We start from the raw sequence: 23747 nt of genomic DNA on the forward strand, positions 1-23747 counted from the left end.
GGGGGCTCAATTACTAGGGGTCACAAGCTCAAGGTGAAGGGGAAAAGTTTAAGGGAAATATGCTTGGAAAGTTCTATATGCAAAGGAGGGGGTGGGTCACTGGAATGCGTTGCCAACAGAGGTGGTGATAGATGCGGGCACAATAGCATCATTTAAGATTTATCAAGACAGAATCATGAATGGGCTGGGTGCAGAGAGATACAGGTCCTTAGAAAATGGATGACAGGTTTACTTAGAGGATCTGGATCAGTTTCTTTGTTCATATTGGTCAGAGTATTGAGTACAGGAGTTGGGAGGTCATGTTGTACAGAACATTGGTTAGGCCACTGTTGGAATATTGCGTGCAATTCTGGTCTCGGTCCTATGGGAAAGATGTTGTGAAACTTTAAAGGGTTCAGAAAAGATTTACAAAGATGTTGTCAGGGTTGGAGGATTTGAGCTATAGGGAGAGGCTGAACAGGCTGGGGCTGTTTTTCCTGGCGTGGGAGCCAGAGGAGTGACCTTAGATGTTTATAAAATTATGAGGGGCATGAATAGGATAAATAGACAAAGTCTTTTCCCCAGCGTAAGGGAGTCCAAAACTAGAGGGAATAGGTTTAGGGTGAGAGGGAAAAGATATAAAAGGGACCTAAGGGGCAACTTTTTCACACCGAGGGTGGTACGTGTATGGAATGAACTACCAGAGGAAATGGTGGAGGCTGGTACAATTATAACATTTAAAAGCATCTGGATGGATATATGAATAGGAAGGATTTAGAGGGACATGGGCCAAATGCTGGAAAGTGGGAATAGATTAATTTAGGATATCAGATCGGCACGGATGAGTTAAACCAAAGGGTCTGTTTCCATTCTGTACATCTCTATGACTCTATAAGTACAAAGCTGTTTCTATGTACTGATCAGTCAGGTGAAGTGTGCATCTGGATGAGAACAAACAGAAGAGGGTAAAGGCATTTTTACTGTGCTTTCTGTTTAGGAAGAATGTCAGAACTGCACCTCTCTCACTTTGACTTGATAAATAGCCCTGTACCTAGGACTCCTTTCTAATGCTGAGTTCCACCAAGACAAAATGGACAATGAGTTTCCATTGTTAAAGCTGGCCTCCTTAGCACAGTGGCTGAGTCAAGGAGTCATACCATACGCTTCCGTCCTCCAACCTGGGTTTATTTTATAACCTGGAATGGAGGGAGCCCTGTCTGCCTATTGTCAGCTGCTGTCCTGTAATAGGTGCCTTTAATTACTGCCATTCATCAGCTAATAAAATGGGCTGTGATCTTTGGTTATAAAAATGTGTTTGTGACCTCCCTGTTGTACTCATCTTGCCCTCCACTCGCACTATTTGAACAGTTTAGAATTTTCGAATGAACTGCAGAGCAGCCTGCGGTTTTGTACCTTTACAATCCTTCGCCTTAGGCTGAGCGGAATATGCGTTTGATGCCAAATCCGACTTTGTTAGATAGCAAGTTGCAAAATCCAACACGCCCAGTATCACTAGCTACAAGCTGGGGCAGATTTCTGTTTGTGCTGTAGCAATAGCTGTGTCTGTTGATAACTTAGATTCCAAAACAAATGACACATCTCTAACCTAATCCTGCGAATTTAAGCTGAAGCTTGTGCTACCAATACCCCAGATCCACCTATTAGGTTTATTATTCTCTTTTGGGCTTTTAGTGCAGGAATTTATCTCTGCTCCCAAGGCAGACCAGTCCTAGCCTTACTCAATATGTAAATGTTTTCTTTTGAATTTGTAGGGGAATGTGAAACAAGCCAGTGCTTTGGCTGACCTCAAGGAATTATGGGGCTGTAAATGAAACAGAAAGACTGAATGGTTCCCAGGTTTGGAATAGACAATACATCATAAGCCAAAATCTCAAAATACCAGAAATCTCAGAAAGAAACTATTTTTGTTCATAACTTCTGCGCAACTGTGATTATTGCCGTCTCTGGTACCAAGTTAGTCATAACAAAAGGGACAAGGCAATTGGGAAAACAAATTGCTTTCATTTTTTTGTTTAGCGGGAATCACGTTAACCCGGATGGTATTGTTCCTATTTTCATGCCTGCTACATCTATTTGTCTCAGAATTTGCTTTTAAAATGAGATCTGTCCTCAGGCTCTTTATATTTATTGTATTAATGCAAAGGAGGTAGTGTTTATTTTAGTGGAAAAATGTCCTTAAATCAAAGCACAGAGCAGCAGTCATGCATGAATTTAAGTTTTATCATGATGGCATATTGCCTAGCAGCAACAATAACCACGGCAACTTGCACTGACTTTACTGTAGAGAAAGCATCACAATTCATAGTGATGTAATCAAGATCAAATGGCAACCATGCAAATAAGAAGATATTCAGAGAGCTAACCAAAAGCTTAACTAGGAGAAGGAGGGAAAGAGAAGGAGGGATTCACAAAGAAAATTCCTGTGTGTGGGCCTTCACTCTCAAACCACATCCTCCAGTTGTGGGATGAAGAGATTGCATTAGACAAGGGAATGGAGAGTTCTGTGTTGGGCTATAAGTGTAGGACTGGAGGACCTTACAGACATTGTCGAAGACAAGGCACTGAGCAGATAAAGAGAAGGATGGAAATTTGTTTCAGGTTTTGGAGATCTGCAAGCCGGGATAATCCTGGGAATCACAGACCTGTGAATGTCATGTCAGTAATAAGGAAATTATTGGAAAAGACTCTCGGGGACAAGATCGATATATGCATTGAGAAGCAAATGGCCTTATTAGCGATAGACAGCATGGTTTTGTGCAGGGGGGGGTCATGCCTCACTAACTTGTTTGAGGATTTTGAGGTGACGAAGATGATTGGTGAGGAAAAAGCAGTTGATGTTGTCTACATGGAATTCAGTAAAGCCTTTGACAAGGTCCCTCATGGCAGACCGGTACAAAAGGTGAACTGATATGGTATCGGGATGAGCTGGCAAGTTGGATACAGAACTAATATAGTCATGGGAGACAGAGGGTAGTGGTAGAAGAATGCTTATTCGAATAGAGGGTTGTGACTAGTGGTGTTTCACAAGGATCAGTGCTGGGACCTCTGCTGTTTATGGTCTACATAAATGATTCAGAGGAAAACTTAGCTGTTCTAATTGGTACGTTTGCGGACGAAACAAAGATTGGTGAAGTTGCAGATAGTGAGGAAGATTGTCAGAGGATACAGCAGGATGTAGATCAGTTGGAGGCATGGGCAGTAAAATGGCAGATGGAGTTTAATCTGGACAAATGTGAAATGATGCATTTTGTAAGGTCAAGTAAATGGAAGAGCCATTAGGAATTTTGATATGCAGAGGGATCTGGGTATGCAGGTGCACAAATTACTGAAGGTGGCAGCACAGGTAGATAAGGCAGTAAAAAAGGCTTATGACTTTGAAGGGACAGGATAGACAAGTTATTCTGCTTTATAGAGCTTCAATTAGGCTACACTTGGAATACTGCGTACGGTTCTGGTCACTACACTGCCAGAAGGATGAGGATGTTTTGGAGAAGGTACAGAGATGGTTAACCAGGATGTTGCCTGGTATGGGGGATTACATTGATGAAGAAAGGTTGGTTAGACTGGGTTTGTTTTCACTGGAATGCAGGAGGTTGAGGGGCAACCCAATAAAAGTTTATAAGATTGTAAATGGCATAGATACAGTGGAAAGTATGAGAATTTTTCCCAGGGAGGAGGGGTCAATTGCTAGAGTGTGATGCTGAAAAAACGCAGTCAGTCAGGCAGCATCCGAGGAGGAGGAGAGTCGATGGTTTCAGCATAAGCTCTTCATTAGGAATGAGACTTGTGGCCCAAGGGGGCTGAGAGATAAATGGGAGGGAGTTGGGAGAGTTGGAAGGTTAGATCTGGGATCAGGTGATAGGAGGGAAAATGAGGAAACTAATGAAATCCACATTGATCACATGTGGTCAGAGGGTCCCAAAGCAGAAGGTGAGGTGTTGTTCCTCCAGACGTTGGGTGGTTAGGGTTTGGCAGTGTAGGAGGTCCAGGACTTGCATGTCCTTGGTGGAGTGGGAGTAGGAGTTGAAGTGATCAGTCACAGGGCGGCGGGGTTGTTTAGTGTGTGTGTCCCAGAGCTGTTCTCTGAAATGTTCTGCAAGTTGGCGTCCTTTCTCCCCAATGTAGAGGAGACAACATTGGAAGCAACAGACACAATAGATGATGTGTATGGAAACACACGTATATCTCTCTCAGATGTGGAAGGATCCTTTGGGGCCTTGTACAGCGGTGAGGGGGGAGGTCTGGGTGCAGGTTTGGCACTTCCTGCAGGGGCAGGTGGGTTGGTGGGGGGGGGGGTGGCGTGGACTTAACAAGGGAATCACAGACTCAGTTAGTAGGGAACACGGATTCAAGGTGCAAGGGGGGAAGCTTAAAAGAGACGTGTGAGGCAAGATTTTCACACAAAGGGTGGTGAGTGCCTGGAACACATTGCCAGAGGAGGTGGTGGAAGCAGACACAATAGCAGCATTCAAGGAACACCTGGACGAATACACGAATAGGAAAGAAATAGAGGGATTCGGGTCTTCTAAGTGAACACAGTTTTAGTATGGAAGGGCAAGATGCAGCAGCGCAGACCTGGAGGGCTGACAGGCCTGTTCCTGTGTTGTATAGTTCTTTGTAATTTGTCCCAGAACAGATCCTATGATGAAGCAGACAGAGTGTGTGTGTATATGAGTGTGTGTGTATATATGGTCCAAGAGCTGAATGCAGGGTATTATGGATTGAGCAAGATCCACCGCTGCTCTGTCAGTTTTGCCAAAGCCAATTAGACCATTTAAATGTGCCCATGAACGGGCTCTCTGGAGATTCTGTGGTATCAGGACTGCCATGGCTACAATGAGAGATGGTTCATAAACCTGTGCATGATTGCAGATAACTAATCTTTTGATGAAATGTGGTTGTTGGTGAAAGCTATTCAAGGGTCAAATCCATTGAATGGGAAGCAAGAGATACTACCAGAGGCCGAGTTGGAAAGACTGATAAGCACTTGCATGTGGTGCACTGTTTATGTGTCATGTGATGCACGTGCTTGTAACTACCTGACGCATGACTTTTTGTGTGAACTATTTTAAGTGAAATTTACCTTTTTTCTTTGAAATCCTGCATTCACCTGATTAACATTGGAATTATTTTGATTTTAGTCAGTTTGTTACATTTACGTTTTTAAAAGGTGAAATCCTGGCCAGTGTTATTGGGATTCCTTTCTGTTCAAAGTTACTGGTTTGTGCTGGGGATTTTAAATGAAGAAAGGTGACAACTTGGATCTGGTATAAGTCAGGATGCAGGCTGCAGTGTCTTGGATGAGCTACAGCTCAGATGGTTGGAGCTGGAAGGCTGACAAGGGAACCGTGTAATAACCAAGTGTGGATATCAGTAGCAGTTGGGCATAGGCAGGGATGGAGGCAGGTGATCTTTGTGAAGGATTGTAAATGTAATTGGAAAGGTGGCTTGTGCATTGTAAAGGTCATTGCTGAGGAAAAACTTACACGATCAGCATTGAATTCTTATGGAGTGATGTGAATATCTAAAATACCACTGCTCCATTTGCTTGCATTGAATCAATCCCTAGATCGCATCTTAACATCCACCATGATGTTGACTGATACTTAACCCTCTGCTGGAGTCACACTCGGGTTCCTTCTTCAAGGAAGATGTCCTGGCAGCTACAAATAATATATTGCCCGTGTTTAAACCGGCACATGAATGGCCTCTCTCTTTCTTATTGTGTCTTCGTAGCCTGAAATGATCATTGCACCTCTTGGCTTTTATTCCTTGTGCTGTTGTCTCCTGGTTAAATGAGCATTGCTTCACAAAGGATTTCTTTGCTCCCCCCACCAAACAAAACCTCTCCCAAGCTGTTATCCTTACTGGTTTGGTGTTTCCCCTCTGAATATTGATATTAGTTCACTCGTTTGACCACCTCCCTGCCCCCACCCAATTAGTGCTCATTGTTTGCCCCAATAATACAACTATTATTTCCCAGCATGCTCCATGCACTTTGATTTCTGCTTCCCATCAGTCTGTGCAGGTTGGTTGAATGAATGAGACTGATGTGAAACTTGGCTGCAGGGTTATTGTGAAGAGGGCACCGAAGCTTCAGGCATTCTGGTAAAAGTGCTTTTGTTTAAACTCTGAGCTGTTCATGCAGGCATGCAGTTGTGAAATGTCAGACTGTTGCTGAATGCTCCTGAGTTGAAGGGGTGGAATGTGTTTGTGTCCGGATTCCATTCAGTAAATCAGTGGAGTGGATCGGGATGATTCAGAATTGGTTTCTCCTGCGAAATGCCTCATAAGGACTTAAATCTATCAGTTGGCTGCAAGGAGAGAGCTGACAAAGTAGCCAGTTCTCTCAACTCTGAGTTTCACCTCCGACTGTAAAATTAAGAAGTGTGTTGCTTATGAACCTTTTGTGATTGGGTGCTGCAAACAGGAAGGTTTCAATTTGAGAAAGGAAGTTCAGAGTGACCTGACTTAGTGATTTTAATTGTGGAGCATTGATTTCCATCACTAACCTTTGAATCCTACCCTTACTGACTTGATTTGGACTAAATTATTGTTGAAATAGACTCACTGACCAGTTACAGTAATCTGTTTGTTTAATGTTGATCGAGGGATCAGTATTGGCCAGGGTGCCTGTCATAATATTCTTGCTTTTCAACAGGTAGCACCTTTTGCATTCACCTAACGATGTAGCAGATGGTGCAGATAATGACTATATTTTTGACAATGAGCAAGAATGCTGTAGATCCCAGGGAGATCGCAACATCCAGCTCAAGGAGCCACTGAAGTGGCAAATATACTTCCGTCCAGAGGCAGCGTGAGGTAATGAATTTGGGAGGGTGGACAATCAAGCCAAGGTAACAAATGGTGGGATAAGATGTACTGCATCATCCATTCTGGTCTCCCCATTCCGCCCTAGAGAGGCTACCAGAGATGTCACCAAGAGGGTGGAACTTTAGTTATGAGGAAAGGTCAGATTGGCAGGGGAGAGGAGGCTGCGTAGAGATTGAATTGAGGAGCATAAAATTCTGAGGTGTTGAGATTAGAAGGATCTATTCCTCTAAGTAGAAAGGGTGGTAAACAGGGATTTAAAGGATTTGGCAGCAGGATTATAGGGAATTCGAGGAGGAGGTTTTCTCTTGGAGAGTGATGGAGGTCTGGAAATGACTGCCTGAAAAGATGGTCAAAGCAGAAACCCTTGTCATGTGTGAAGGATTTTCCTGGTCAGTATTCCCTCGATCAGCATCGCTATTAATCATTATCCAGCAATTATCTCATTACTGTTTGTTCAGGATCACCTAGGAACTGTTTCCTACATCACATCAGTAACCACGCTTCTATTGCAGGTTTCTGAAGTTGCATTTCCACTTGAAATATAATAACCCACCCAGTCATGGACCAAGAGCTGGGCAGCAGATTGGATAGCTCTTTCTCATCTGGCACAAACACAGCTGACTCAGTGACTGCTTTCTGTGCCACACCTTTCTTGAATTCCACGGTTCTGTAAGTTCCGTAGAGGATTAATTGGTAGAAGTGAATGTTTTCAGTCACGGGCACTATTTTTTTGTTTTGAAGTGTTCAGTGATCTGCTGAATGCAGTGCAAATGAAGGGCTTGTTGTAATGAATATGCTTCACTTTCCCGTGCAGTTCTGGCACCTGTTCTAATGTAGGTCATGACTTGGGTTTGGCACCGGTCACTGGTCTCCTCGTTGACCTTTTCCTAGTCAGCAGTGGTGCTGACATTTTGAGTTCTATCTGAATGAACGTGCTGGTTGCGAAAGATTAGGATGGATCTGCTGAGCATGTATTGTGTTTTTCTCTCTCCCTGATGAAGAGGTTTAAATCATTTACCTTTTACCCAGGGGTAATTTAGTTGAATTTACAAAACTGTAAAGATACATGGAAGAAAAATTTCAAATTCTCATCCTATGCAATAATCACCTCCATAACAATTTTAATAAAACAAACACAGTTATGTTGAACCTTGCCCAATTTCAGAACCTCCCAAGTGCTTTATTGACAATTGAATAATTCTCAAATGCAGTCATTGTTATAATATAGGAACTGCGTTGGCTGCTTTGTATACAGAATGCTCTCACAAAAGGCAATGAGATGATAACCAGGCAATCTATTTTGGTGAGTTTAGCGGGAGAATAAATATTGACAAGGGCATCGGAGATAAACACCCAAGCTCTTTGTGTGATTCTTTTGTAACCACCCACAAAGGATGATGTCCTTGACAGCATCTCTGGCTGTGCAGCACTCAGCACTGCTGCCTCACAGCGCCAGGTACCCAGGTTCGATTCCAGCCTTGGGCGACTGTCTGCGTGGCGTTTGCACATTCTCCCCGTGTCTGTGTGGGTTTCCTCCGGGTGCTCCAGTTTCCTCCCACAATCCAAAGATGTGCAGGTCAGGTGAACTGGCCAAGCTAAATGCTCATACTGTTAGATGCATTTAGTCAGAGGGAAATGGGGTCTGGGTGGTTACTCTCCGGAGAGTCGCTGTGGATTTGTTGGGCCAAATGGTCTGTTTCCACACTGTAGGGAATCTAATCTAATCTAATCTCGAAAGGGTTCAGAAAAGATTTACAAGGATGTTGCTAGGGTTGGAGGATTTGAGCTGTAGGGAGAGGTTGAATAGGCTAGGGCTGTTTTCACTGGAGCATTGGAGGCTGAGGGGTGACCTTTATAGAGATTTACAAAATCATGAGGGGCATGGATAGTAAATAGACAAAGTCTTTTCCCTGGGGTGGGGGAGTCCAGAACTAGAGGGCATAGGTTTAGGGTGAGAGGGGAAAGATATAAAAGAGTTCTAGGGGGCAACTTTTTCACACAGGCGGTGGTACGTGTATGGAATGAGCTGCCAGAGGATGTGGTGGAGACTGGTACAATTGCAACATTTGAGAGGCATTTGGATGGGTATATGAAAAAGAAGCGCTTGGAGGGATATGGGCCAGGTGCTGGCAGGTGGGACTAGATTGGGTTGGGATATCTGGTCGGCATGGATGGGTTGGACTGAAGGGTCTGTTTCTGTGCTGTACATCTCTATGACTCTATGATCTAAAGTACTGCAATAGAGAATTTGACTGTCAACCTGTTTTGACCCAGAAGTGAGTATTTGTTCATGTAATGTGGGTGTTGCTAGCGAGGCCAGTATTCATTGCCCATCCCTAATTGCCCTGGAGAAAGTGGTGGAGAGTTGCCTTTTTATACTGCTGCAGTCCTGGAGGTGCAGGGAGACCTCCTGGAGGTGCAGGGAGACCCCCAGTGCTGTTAAGAGGGGAGCTCCAGGACTTTGACCCAAAGACAGTGAAGTAACCATGATGATGTTCAAAGTCAGGGTGGTATGTGGCTTGGAAGGGAACTTGCAGATGGTGATGTTCCTGTGTGTCTGCTGCCCTTGTCCCTCTCAGTAGTTGGGGTCACTGCCACTCCCTTGAATGGAAGAAAAATCTGGTTGGGGATGAAAGAAAGGCACCTAACTTCCATGTCTACTCACCGGAGGGGAGTAAATAGAGTCACAGAGATGTATAGCATGAAAACAGACCCTTCAGTCCAACCCGTCCATGCTGACCAGATATCCCAAACCAATCTAGTCCCACCTGCCAGCACCCGGCCCCTCCAAACCCTTCCTATTCATATACCCGTCCAAATGCCTCTTAAATGTTGCAATTGTACCAGCCTCCACCACATCCTCTGGCAGCTCATTCCATACACGTACCACCGCCTGTGTGAAAAAGTTGCCCCTTAGAACTCTTTTATATCTTTCCCCTCTCACCCTAAACCTATGCCTCTAGTTCTGGACTCCCTGACCCCAAGGAAAGGACTTTGCCTATTTACCCTATCCATGCCCCTCATAATTTTGTAAACCTCTATAAGGTCACCCCTCAGCCTCCGACGCTTCAGGGAAAACAGCCCCAGCCTGTTCAGCATCTCCCTATAGCTCAAATCCTCCAACCCTGGCAACATCCTTGTAAATCTTTTCTGAACCCTTTCAAGTTTCACAACATCTTTCTGAGAGAAAGCAGACCAGAATTGCACACAATATTCCAACAGTGGTCTAACCAATGTCCTGTACAGCCGCAACATGACCTCCGAACTTCTGTACTCAATACTCTGACCAATAAAAGAAAGCATACCAAACGCCTTCTTCACTATCCTATCTACCTGCGACTCCACTTTCAAGGAGCTATGAACCTGCACTCCAAGGTCTCTTTGTTCAGCAAAGGACCTTACCTAGGACCTTACCATTAAGTGTATAAGTCCTGCTAAGATTTGCTTTCCCAAAATGCAGCACCTGGTATTTATCTGAATTAAACTCCATTTGCCATTTCTCAGCCCATTGGCCCATCTGGTCGAGATCCTGTTGTCATCTGAGGTAACCCTCTTTGCTATCTGCTACACCTCCAATTTTGGTGTCATCTGCAAACTTACTAACTTATGCTCATAACCAAGGCATTTATATAAATGATGAAAAGTAGAGGAGCCAGCACCAATCCTTGTGGCACTCCATTGGTCACAATAGCACAAGATAATTTGTAAAATACATATCCTTTGACATATTTTGCTGCATGCATAACTTTATATATTTAATTTCTGGTACTCCCCCATCAACTGGAGTCAGTAGCAGCATTAAAATGCCCAGCAACAGAATTTTATTTCACTTTACTTACTTAGTTTAAAGTTGCCCAGAGGTGTTTGAAGCTCTAGGTTTTCATCTTGCACTGGAAAAGACCTCTGCCATTTTGGGTTTTGAGATGAGGTTCACCACAGTACAGAAACAGGTCCTCTGAAGAGTAACCCACCCCGACCCTATATTTAACCCTGCCAAATGCACCTAACATTATGGGCAATTTAGCATGGCCAATTCACCTGACCTGCACATCTTTGGATTGTGGGAGGAAACCGGAGCACCCGGAGGAAACCCATGCAGACACGGGGAGAATGTGCAAACTCCACACAGTCACCAGAGATGGGAATCGAACAGGGTCCCTGGTTCTGTGAGGCAGCAGTGCTAACCACTGAGCCACTGTGCCGCTCCATTTTGAGTGATTGACTCGTTGCACTAACGCCCTGTGTTAAAACAGATTCTGATAAGAGGGTACTTGACATGGGGAAACTGATTTAATGATATAAATGTGGAGGGCGAGGCAACAGGTGGGTTTGTGTGTGGGTGTGTATGTCCTGCAACCTGAACTGCAGAAGTGAAGTTGAAAGCACCTGGAGTTCAGTTCCACTTAAATGTTTTAGTCCTTTATCTGTTTGTGAGATTCCTTGGAAATGGCCAGTACAGAAGCAGACAAGTATTGTCTTGTATGGAGCCTTTAGCTATGGTTCAGTATGACTTCCAGCCAGAAAAAAAACCTTGTTTGGTTTTGCTTTAAAATCCTGTCTGTTCTTTACAGGAAAATGCTATAACTCAAAGTCTGACTCACTTTATGAAGGAGTCAGCACCCATATTACTTGTCTATGTTTATTGTAAGGAAGTTCAGGACAAACAGATAAAATGCGAAGAAAATTTTGATAATGGGAGTTAATCCTGATAGAGAAAGGACAGGAATGTATTTAATTTTTTGAACGAAAGTGAGGAATGCAGCATCACAGTCTGTTTTGGCAGCCCTGCAAGGAATGACTAAGTAAATATGCCAGCATGTCGAGTTAGTAGCTTTTGGATTACTTTCCAAGATTGTGATTGTTTGGGATCACTTTATTTTCGCAGACAGAGCAAGCTTATAGAATCTATATTCACTCTGCTCACTATAGGGCGATGTGCAGACATTTCGGTCTGCTTGACCATTTGTTAAGCGTCTATCATTTCCAATGCTTTCACCATAAATCATGAATTTGTGGCTGACTTGATGAAAGGAATGTGTAGTTGCCGGCCTGTAGATGGTCAGAGTTACAGTTCGACTCTGCTCGTGTTTCATATTAAGCAATTCTCACCTCCTCGGATGTTGGTTTTCGGCCAACGTTTGAATCAGTAGTATTTGCATCTGACTGGTGTAAATAGCTTAATACAATTCTTTAACATTTTCCTGTTGGAAGAAGAAGCTTGGTCAATACATCGTTGTGGCTATTCAGCTCTATCCGCTGCACAACTTCAAGCTGGCTTAGGCACAGTGGAAGTGAAGGAAAGCACGTTCGGATCAGATTCTGACCTTGTTAAGTTCTCTCCCTATCCTGTACACCAGTTTTCTGCTCTCCAGTGCACCTGAGTTTTGATCCTTTCACTGCCTTTAGTTATTTTATTGTTTTTCCAATCTGGATGTACTATCCTTCCTTTGAATTAAATTCTGTAAAGATCAGAACAGTAGTGTTTAACCCACAACTACACCCCTAGCCTCAATGCTAGTTTTATCCTCTCAAGGGCCACTGCTCTAGGCTGAACCAGATCCTACTCGACCCTTGACTGAGTGCCTGACCCTATATAGAATCTTCACTAAGATCATCAACTTCCAACTGTGTTAACATTGGCCACCTCAGCGCTGACTTCAGTTCATCCTTGGCTCAAGCCCTAGGCCAGGTTGCTGCTACTTATTAGTCATAGTCATAGAGATGTACAGCATGGAAACAGACCCTTCAGTCCAACCCGTTCACGCCGACCAGCTACCCCAACCCAATCTAGTCCCACCTGCCAGCACCCGGCCCATATCCCTCCAAACCCTTCCTATTCATATACCCGTCCAAATGCCTCTTGTCCAGTGAGGGTTGGAAGGTTATTTGGCTGTGGGGATGCACCGCATTCTGCTGATGTTGGCCTCCAAATAAGTTGCTCCTGGGCAAATGATTAGGAGCATGAAACCTACCTGTATTTGCTCTTCCCATTCTTATGCCCTGCATGACTGTAATCAACTTAATATTGTGGAGACAAAGAGGGTGAGAGTCATTGAGTCATACAACATGGAAATAGACCCTTCTGGGTAATGTAGAACAGGGAGACCTAGTGGTTCAGGTACATAATGCTTTGAAATTTTCATTATGGGTGAACAGGGTGGTTAAGGCATTTAGCACGTTTACCTTCATTGCACAGACAATTAATTGAGTATAAGAGTTGGGGCACCCTGTTGAGGTTGGAGGATATTGGTGTAGTCTTGTCTGGAGTATTGCGTGCAGTTCTGGACACTTTGTTATAGGATATTATTAAATTGGAGAGGGTTCAGAAAAGATTTACCAGGATATTGCTGGGAAAGGAGGGCTTGAGTTGGAAAAATAGGCTGAGACATTTTTCACTGGAGCATTGGCGGTTGATGTTTATAAAATCATGAGGGACGTAGATAAGGTGAATAACAAAGGTCTTTTCCCTCTGGTGGGGAGTTCAAAATTGGGGGGTATATTTTTAAGGTGAGAGGAGAAAGATTTTAAAAGGATATGAGGGGTAGCTTTCTTACACCGAGTGGTCTGTGGGTGGGACGAACTGCCAGACAAAGTGGAGGATGCAAGTACAGTTACAACATTTAAAAGACATTTGGATAAGTACTTGAATAGGAAAGGCTTGGGGGCAGATATTATCCTTTTTTGTGTAACCAAAAAGCAATACCTCACATTTCTCCAAATTAAACTCTATCTCCCACTCCTTAGCTCATTGTCTCAATCAATCAGGATCTCCTTTATAATCTTGGATAACCTTCCTCACTGTTCACTATGCCTCCAATTTTGGTGTCATCTGCAAACTTACTCACCATGCCTCCTATATTCATATCCAAATAATTAATATAAATGACAAAACAAAAATGGACCCAGTACTGACCCCTATGGAACACCACTTGTCACTGGCCTCCAGTCCAATAAACTATCTTCCATCACTTACCATTAAGCCAGTTTTGTGTCCAGTTGATATCTCGCATCCTAGTTTTTGGTTCACACTACAGTTACTTTTGGCATCAGTAAAGTTGACATAGAATTTCTTCACACTAAACTATACCAAGTTGTGAAAAGCAGTTCTGTGGAACTTCACCCAGCGAGAACTGCCAGGGTTAAGTGTTTTATTTTTGAGAGAGAAAGAGAATTGTAATATTTTATGTAACTCCTTTTGTGATATCAGTGAGCCAAATGAGATATGATCTCACTTAATGAGTGGCTCCTGATGACACTTAAAGCAAAGCTCAGCAGAGGTTTGGGAAAGTGAGTTAGGGCAGACTATACAATTACACAGTGTTCAGACATTCCAATCGTTTGAATGCAAAAAAAATGGAAGAGACTGTTATGATCTGGTAAACACTGCTAGTATTACAATAACAATCATAGGAAACATGCTGTAGGGTAAGCAAATCAAACGGACTATTTGTGCAATAATTCAGTAATAGCAAGGTGTCACCAGTAACAGTGTCATTAACTCTGTTCACCTGCTGATTTTGGAGAAGATTTCAGCTCTGGCTGGATGGTATTAATTTTGCGTGACAAGAGAGCAATGTGTGTTTGAACAAAGCTGGAGTCAGGCCATGGTGCATGCATTAGCTGATGCCCCAGACAGAAAAGGGTCAATCTTTCATTCAGAGGACCTATCAGCATTTTTTTTTTACTTTTTTGGAAAAAAAATCCTGTCAGATAGATACTCTTTAACATCCTCACCCTCTCAGATCAATGTTGGTTGTTGGGGAAACTGATTTTGTCCATCAGCCTGCTCTGTGCTAAGTCAGCCTCAGTCATACAAATGACTGGGATGGCAGAATGGAATCCCTAGGCGGGGAAGAGGACAATGAATACCCAGACCACCTTCCTGCTACTGATGGATGGATAATCGGTGAAGATCGGGGGAAGCCAGGCTCAAGAAAAGTTGTGATAGCTTGCACAGTCAAACAGCCTTTTGATGCAGATTCTCACTTGAACCTGAAGGTTGGTAAATGTGAAGTGGGCAGGTGATTACAGCAGTTGGATTGAGCGTTTCAGTAGATGGGGTGTTGCTAAGCGGAAGGAAGAAGGCGAACTCAGTGGGAAGGGCTGCGTCACCAATCTGGATCAAGGCCACAAACAGTCTGGTCTTGGTTTAGGCTGGAGCCACTGGCTGGGGAAGGGAATGGTGGTGTCTGTTTGGATGGAGTTGGTGCCGTGATCTACCAGTGGATTTTGTCTTTGCAGCGTTGAGCTGGAGGAAATCCTATCCTGGGCTTTGGTGAGGAGGTTGCAGACTAGTGTAATGTTTGCTGTTTGTGAAAGGATGGCTTGCTGAATCTGGATTTCCCAAATCTCACTACTTGCAAGTGTGCATAGGTATCTCCCTGGGAGGGGAAACAGGAGAAAGTTTTTCTTTTTGTGAATGCTCACTTCTAATCTACCAAAGGGATTAGAATGGGGACACTTTTTATGTCTCTAGCTCCCTCTCAGTGGGGGAAGAGGATCTTAAATTTGAGGGGTGTTGGTGGCACTGAGTCAGTTGTTTACCCTGTTTACCCGGGTCTACAGGCGCTGTGAGGCAGCAGTGCTAACCACTGGGCCACCGTGCCGCCCACTAATGTCTCTAGCTCCCTCTCAGTGGGGGAAGAGGATCTTAAATTTGAGGGGTGTTGGTGGCACTGAGTCAGTTGTTTACCCTGCAGTTAATATTTTATCATCAGTGAGCCAAGTGCAGGGTACCAGCCTGGCCATCCATTTGCCCATTGAGACACTTTGAAGTAGTGGACTGATTACCAGGTAGATGTTGGGGAGGGTGGTGGTTCCTGCCCCCTCCTCCCCATTCTGGCACCCTGTGCCTGATACAGCACACCTGCCCCAAAAAGGTATTTCCTGTGCCCACAGAGTTCCCTCAGCCTTGTCTGGTGCCCACTCAAACACACTTCTTTGCCACCCACCTCGCAGAGGCTTGCCAGGTTGGGGATTTTGCCAGGACCACTCACCTTGCTGGAATCTGGCTTTGTAGCTCCCTGGTGTTGGGGATTGCTGGCAGTGCCAGAATTGGGCACCCCTCCCGGTGACACCGCTGCAACTGGAGAGCTCCTCTGATTGGCTGATGGCTCTCGGAATCTTTCCAGGTGGAAGCTGATCTGGAGCGAGGCCACAAACAGTTGCAAGTATGTGTTCTGTGCTTGTTAACAGCCCAAAGGCCATTGAATAACCCAGATTGGCCAAGCAGAGGCAGGTTTGCCCCCATCCTTTCAAAATGGCAGGCAAAGGGTATGGGCTGCACCCTCCATGTAAAATCCAGCCCACAATATTTTATCTAATGCTTCGCGTCTTCAGCTTGTGAGCCCAGATACTGTGTGTTTCTAGGCAACTGAACTATGGGCTTATGTTCCTGAGTCTGGCCATGTGCATTGGAGATGTTAGAAGATAACAAGGATAGATTTTCCTCTTTGCTGTGCATGGGTCCTAGATACATCTCTGTTGTGTTCTGTCTGTAGGGGGTTCTTGGGCCCTCTGCAGTTTGTGTGGTTTCTCTCGGGGTGGGGGAGTGTTGGGAGGAAGCAAGTGTTTAGATGATCGTGGTTTCATTCTGTGCTTGGAGATTCCTGATGAAGGGCTTATGCCTGAAATGTTGATTCTCCTGCTCCTTGGATGCTGCCTGACCTGCTGTGCTGTTCCAGCACCACACTCTCGACTCTGATCTCCAGCATCTGCAGTCCTCACTTTCTCCCTGTGCTAGGAGTATCCTTGTTCAAGCAATTGGTCTGCAGGGAGGAGAATGGTATCTCCTGTATATTGAGGTATGCCAAGGTTAACCCTCAGAACATGGAAGAAAATGACCCTTGCATTTCCAGCAAGAATCAGTAAAGAGCAAATTGGACAGGGGAACAACTGAAGATGATAAACACCATGAACTCTGCTGTCCACTTACAAAGGCTCAGCTAACTGAGGGACTGGCCAGGGATTGAACTAATGGCCTTCCTGATCTTTGTAGCTCAGTCTTGGACCAGATACTTTCCTTCACCACTGAACTGACCGGGAACAGCATCCCTATCTTGCAATTTACAAAAAGCAGGGTGTGCCCTTACCATCAAATACTCCATTTTCCTAAGGTTTGGGAGATGCCAGCACTGTAGTTGTTTGCTGTATTGTTGTCGTGGCAACTTCCTGGCTAGCGTAGGCCATTTCTGATAAATGCAGGCCTGCACCAGTCAGCAAACTTCACAAGCAAACATAGTATAGTCCCTTTCAACTTGCTGTCAGGCCAAAGATCAGGCGTCATTGCATTCGCTGCTATATCCATGATATCATTGGTTTCAGACCTGCAGAAAACCTCTATGTGCATATGGACTCATGTTAGTAATGCAACCTTTTGAAGACTGGTCGCGTTATGTTGACACAGTGACCTCTATTATTGAACTTGATGAGAGAGTCATGGACAGAGAGAAATGAAATACTGCCATTTACACAGGAACCTTGATTATCCGAAGAACACAGGCGGGGAGTATTTCGTTCGGTTAATCAAATGCCGGATAACATAGTTTAGCCGAGCATTGGGACTTTGCAATCTTGTCAGATAATTCGATATTTGGATAATTGAATACCGAATAATTGAAGTTCCTCTGTATCGTGCAAGAACTAAATCATCTTTTTATGTATTTTTGATAGTGGAATGGAAATTTTAGAAGCCAAAGATTTTGGAAGGACTTCCTGCACTTTCTGAAAGCGAGTCACCAAAGCTCATTATAAGTGGTGCTTACACACTGCTGCCTTGCATATGGTTGGCATTAGGAGCTGGACACAGAGTGAGATTCTGTTGTTGTGGAGCAGAGCCTAGTTATCAATGACAAGATATCAGCCTGCCAACAATGATATAGTTGACTACTGTGTAACTGAACAGCTTGTCGATTTAAGTGATACTGTTAACAAGCTTTGGATCTCCAGAATGGAGGTGGTTTGTCTCCTTGCAGTAGAAAACACCTGAACCCTAAGGAAAGCCAGATATTTTTTTTGATCAGTTGCTTTTAACCAGTAGTCAGAGACTTTTTGATTTGTGAACCAGTTGTTCTGTGCCTCCTGCAAAGTAGTGAAAGTACCTGGAGAAGAGAGACTGAAGAATGACACATTCTGGCAAGTGAAAGGATGATCTCGGTGAAACCTGCAGACTGGGGCCACTGAACTACCTTCATTATTTCTTTGTCCCCCTCCAATCATGAGGGGCATGGACAGGAGAAATAGACAAGGTCCTTTCCCTGGGGTGAGGGGAGTCCAGAACTAGAGGGCATAGGTGAGAGAGGAAAGAGATAAAAGGGACCTAAGGGGCAACGTTTTCACGCAGAGGCTGGTGTGTGTATGGAATGAGCTGCCAGAGGACGTATTGGAGACTGGTACAATTGCAGCATTTAAAAGGCATCTGGATGGGTATATGAAAAGGAAGGGTTTGGAGGGATATGGGCCAAGTCCTAGCAAATGGGACTGAATTAGATTAGGATATCTGGACTAATTGGACCGAAGGGTCTGTGTTGTTTCGGTCTGTCTGAACTTGAAGTTTGATAAAGTGGTTAGAGATTTATTCAGTAATGTTATCAGTCGACTGTCATTAGTTATTTATTGTAGTTAGATTCTGTTTATTTATAGTAAATAGTCGGTTTTGTTCAATTATAGAAACCTGGTCTGACTTTGCAGTTAGTCTGAGTCCAAGCAGGTGGGTGTATTAGTGAACTTTTGTAAACTTTCATAAAACATTTTTTATTCCCTGAATTGTCACCCAAAGTTAGTGGCAATCCAATTCCAGTGCCCTATCCCAGTGAGATGTGACAATATGTTTTTTTTAACATCCTTGGGATGCTACATAGTCCTTTACATCCAATAAAATGTTCACTAATTGTAATGTAGGAAAATGTAATCGCTAATTCTGTATCAGCAAGATCCTACAAAAATGCACGAAGTTGGTGGCCAGTCAGGTCTTCCTGTTGATTGAGGGGTGAATATTAGTTAAGACTCCATGTAATTTATTAAATATTTGCAATTGTGCCACATCATGACTTGGATCATGGATGTTGTGTAAAGGTTTGTGTCTTGAGTTATAATGATGGAATATTATAGGTGCGCAAGTTTTTATTTATGTGGGAAAACTCATAACTCAGCTCTTTAAAAGTGAATGAGTTCTGATGATCTTCCACTTTTTCTTAGAAATCCCTTAAATTTAACGGGTCCCTTTTAAATAATCCCTTGAATAACGACATTATATAATTAAATGGAGATGTGGCTGCCACCCGGGATAAGGGTTTTCAGCATGTAGAGTTACAGGCGGTACATGTTACAGAAGTAGAAATAGATGGTCTTTGTAATAGAGGAAGTTATGCTGGTTGGGGTCTGAGTAGAATTGTCAAAAAATTGGAAAATAAATGAAACATTGTTTTCTAGTTAGTGAAAAAATATCTGCATCTAGAATATGGAAAAATACATATGGGAGGAAATGCCAGAAGATTGAATTTGCTTTTCTCCGTATTTAAAACTGATGTCAGTAATAAGCAAATGGTAAGCCGGAGGGTTTCTAGCTGTTTGATGCACTAAGACCTGTGAGTCATGCTGTCGGCACTTCCTGTTTCTGGGGGAAGGTTAACACTGCTTGCTGCCAAATCCAGCAGGAGTGGCATGGAAGTTTTTTTTAGGTCAACGGTTTACTCAGTGTCTCCACCACCCATGTGGGTGGACCGAGTAGCAGATAATTATAGCAGGAAGTCATTTTTGCTTTTGTTTAGCACAAAGCCAGACTTGAACCCATGTATAGAAGAACACAGATTCCATCTGGATGAGAAGCTGCTGTACTAAACGAAAGACTGGTTTGGAAACTGAGGTAGACTGAAGTACTTGTGAAGTCCTAGAATTGTACTAGCCCTTACCTTTACTGGCTATTTTTTTCTTTTATAGAATGTGCAGCTAGTATGTCAATCTTTGTCTAATTGACCATATTTTCTCGCTTGTCCAAGAGTGCTAGCTGATGGTTTGTGTTTTCACATACATCCGCAGCCTTTTCTTACATTGATGTCAAGAACTGCGATCAGCAAGCATGTTTCTTTTGTGTGAGGTATTGCAATCCTGAATTTACAATCCTTGTTTGAGGTCCACTCATTTTCATAGAGGTAGCAAATTATACATAAGCTTTTATTTTCCACCGCTAAACCATTTGAGGTTAATGGCAGTGCCTTCGATGCAGATCGTCTTCAGACAGTGCACATTCCTAGTATGTACAACCTGGTTATAAAATCACACCACACTTCTGGATTTAGCCATGAGAAGACTCAAAGTCATTGTCAGCTTGGTTCCCTTGTTACACTCTTGCTCCAGCAGTAAGAGTGCTATGAATTTGAGCCTATGATTGTAAATTAGGATAATGCTATGGTACATTATTGCGCTGTACAAGGATCCATTTGTCTGATTGGTGGGCTTCGAGTGATGTCAAGTATCATGTGACACTGGGAAGAAAAGCACAAAGTTTCCCTGTATTGTTGCTGAGATGGATCTTGCATTCAATGCCACTGCGAAGAAAGAGATTAACAGGCCTTTCATCTCATTGGTATTGAAAGAAAGAAGCAAAAAACCGACCTACATAGTGGCTTTCATAACCCAAATAGCTCCCTCATTACTACAAGTTACTGCTGCTGTTGCTAATGTAGCACCTTCTTAAAGTAGGGAAATATCCCGCATCAGTGCTCTTCTCTTGAGTACTTATTTGCAAGAAATATTTCAAGAAAACCTTCTTGTTTGTGAGGAGCGTGATAGAAGTGTAAGCGTTACCAATCTATTTTCTGTGGCATCCTTTCATTTGATTAGGGCAGTTCTTTATTTTCTGTTGGCCTATGCCTGAGGTTTAGCTTCATACCAGACCCTATATCCCGTAGGCCAGCAGGTACTGCTCACAAAATATCCACAGGAAGAAATGCCAAAAATAAAGTGTGTTTTTGTCAGATCTCACACCATGGTATGGAAAGAATAACTAATGCCTTAGGTGAGTTGCATGACAATAATTCACTCCTAGTATTCTGCTCCCACTCACAACCAACTCCCAGTTTGACCTTCTAATTTACAACATTATCAGAAATTTTATATTTGAATGACCGCTCCATGTCAGCTTTTCATTATCTGAGAGTTATTGCGATAAGTGGAACCCTTACTCCTCAGTGCAAGACAGTTTCCACTGAAAAATTACTCCTTACTACAGGAGATTTTTGTAGCAGGGCCAGAAATTTAGAAGTTGGTATGGTCTTAACTTGATGATAGATCTGAGATAAGACTACACAAGCCTCCCTAATCGGAACCGTAACATGTTCATGTTGGATTCCTGCTGTCATTTTAGAGCCACATATGTTAACCATTTGAAATTAATCAGTCTTCTATTTTAAGCAAGACATTAACTTAAGGGCCTGTGTTTCACACACCGAATTTGATGTGACTGTGATCCTGCTTTTGTTACTAATACATTGCAACATGACTTCCCCCTCCCCCATTGAGGGCTAGATTATATTGAAAACATATCTTGCAAAATCATCTTCCTGAATCTCCCTGCCCATTTGACTCAGTAAAGTTGTAACCTGTTAAATATGCTTTAAATATTTACATTTTGTTTTGTGCTAATCATTGGACAACAAAACAGTTATAAATAGAATGCAGGTGTCGTATCTTGTGGTTTCCAGAGGTTTGAAATAATTATGTTTTAAAACTTGAGTTTTGGGAGCTTTATGCAATGTTGTTCCCAACTCACAATGAGTGGTGTTCACCGAAACTGTGTTAGTTTGGTTGGGGGGCATGTGGTAAGCATTGAGGCACTCTGGACTCCAAAGCATTTGTACACATGAGCTGTAGTTCCTGCATGATATTTGAAGAATACACCAATACTGCAACATGAAGGCTGATATCTCTCTCTCTCTCTCACTCACTCTCTCTCTCTCTCACTGTGTTAGTTTGGTTGGGGGGCATGTGGTAAGCATTGTGGCACTCTGGACTCCAAAGCATTTGTACACATGAGCTGTAGTTCCTGCATGATATTTGAAGAATACACCAATACTGCAACATGAAGGCTGATATCTCTCTCTCTCTCTCTCTCTCTCTCTCTCTCTCTCTCTCTCTCTCTCTCTCGGGCCTCAGGATTTGTCATTTTCTCTTCAGTGCACAAAGTCTGGTTGTCATCCTAGATCTAACCTTCCATCCTATCAACTTTGATTTGCATGTATTTTGATCCTCACTTGTCAGATCCACACTCTCAGCCTGTTTTTTGTGAACAACTCTCAAATGATAAAGCAACTATGTAGAGTTTTACTGATTATTAGGTTAAATCATTCCTAAAGGGCCATTGCATTAGAATCTCTCATTGATTTATCAGAACATGAAAAGTGTGTTTTTTGTAACAAGGTCCGAGTTCTTATTGCTGCCTCTATTCATTCAATCCTCAAATTTTAAAAATGTTATGTGTGTGGAAAAACATATTTATCATCAGTCCTTTAGGGCCAAAGGGCTGATTTCAGATAGAAGGATATTAGATTGCCCTCGACAGACCTGAACATTTCCTGTCAATTGGTATCCTCTGAATTGGAAGATGGATGGTCAATAAAAGGAAAAGCGTTGTGACAAAACTGAGATTGATTAGTGTTCATAGGAAACCTTGTCGTATTAATAGATAAATGAGATTAGGAAAGTTTGGAGTTAAAGTTATAAATCAGTGAGTACTGCTGCATGCTGTATTTCAAGAATTTTATCATTAGACATTGACAGCTGGCTTACACTGAAGGTAGAAGATGAATGTTTGGCACAGGAAGCAAAATGATAACAGTTGGGTACTCCTTATTTTTTCAAAGTTTTAGATTAGTTTGTCTCTCAGGCATGTCCCTGCTCACAAATCCTCTTTTATATCAGGCAGGCCAGATGTGTAAGAGACTCTGCAAAGTGTCCATCACTAGTGTCCCAAAATTGGAACTGCTGGTAAACCAAGATAGATAATCCCCAGTGTTATCTAAAATAAAAGCCACATACTGTGGATGTTTGAATTTTGAAATATAAACAGAAAATCCAGGAGAATCTTAGCAAGTCTGGAAGCATCCATGGAGATAGAAACAGAGTTCACCTTTCAAGTCCAATATGAGTTTCTTCAGAACAGAATGCTATCTCTCTGGAATTAGGATTATGTACCTTTACATAAATAAGTGTTCAGACAAGGACATTTGCTTTGTAATGCATTACATCCTCTGTAACTCTGGGGAATTGTTCCAACATTTATTTCTTTGTTCTTCCTGCAAGTTAAAATAAATACTTCTCAGTAATTTCCATTTTTGCCCTTTGATCCCACTTCCTTAATTCATTTGAAATAATGGCTTTAAATACCTTCAGGTGCTTTCTCTTTCCCAAGATAATGTCATTATATAAATACAAGTTGTTATTCCAGCAATCTGTTTCATTCTATTTAATATTTTAAATTTTCCTTCACTGCTTTCTTTTATAATAGTTTTACATTTGGGATCAGTCTTGTCCAGCTCGGTATCATTTGCAATCCATGGATGTAATTCTTTCTGACAGATGCTGTGTCCCAGATGGAAAATTTTGGCATATTATAGTCTTTGAGCATACAGCAGAACTTTTTTTATTATTTAGACACTCTTCCAGTGTCTGTGTTGGCTAATTATTTAATTGGGTAAAAACAATGACTGCATATGCTGGAAACCAGATTCTGGATCTGTGGTGCTGGAAGAGCACAGCAATTCAGGCAGCATCCGATGAGCAGTAAAATCGACGTTTCGGGCAAAAGCCCTTCATCAGGAATAAAAGCAGAGAGCCTGAAGGGTGGAGAGATAAGCTAGAGCAGGGTGGGGGTGGGGAGAAAGTAGCATAGAGTACAATAGGTGAGTGGGGGAGGAGAT

The 23747-nt window shown here is 42.9% G+C and overlaps 1 protein-coding gene across 3 annotated transcripts in view; it reads left to right on the plus strand.

Moving 5' to 3' along the window:
* bcar1 (BCAR1 scaffold protein, Cas family member) overlaps positions 1 to 23747 on the plus strand; it is a 243966-nt gene that overhangs the window by 139123 nt on the left and 81096 nt on the right. Inside the window, exon 1 of one of the 3 annotated variants that reach the window (XM_043707040.1) lies at positions 19619 to 19696. The exons of the other annotated variants lie outside the window; for them this stretch is intronic. Within the exon in view, the coding sequence (XP_043562975.1) occupies positions 19652 to 19696 (45 nt within the window). The 5' untranslated portion in view covers positions 19619 to 19651. Of the gene's footprint in view, positions 1 to 19618; positions 19697 to 23747 lie in introns of those variants that run through there. 3 annotated transcript variants of the gene reach the window in all.

This window comes from Chiloscyllium plagiosum, chromosome 17, assembly GCF_004010195.1.
Source record: "Chiloscyllium plagiosum isolate BGI_BamShark_2017 chromosome 17, ASM401019v2, whole genome shotgun sequence".
Lineage (NCBI taxonomy): Eukaryota > Metazoa > Chordata > Chondrichthyes > Orectolobiformes > Hemiscylliidae > Chiloscyllium > Chiloscyllium plagiosum.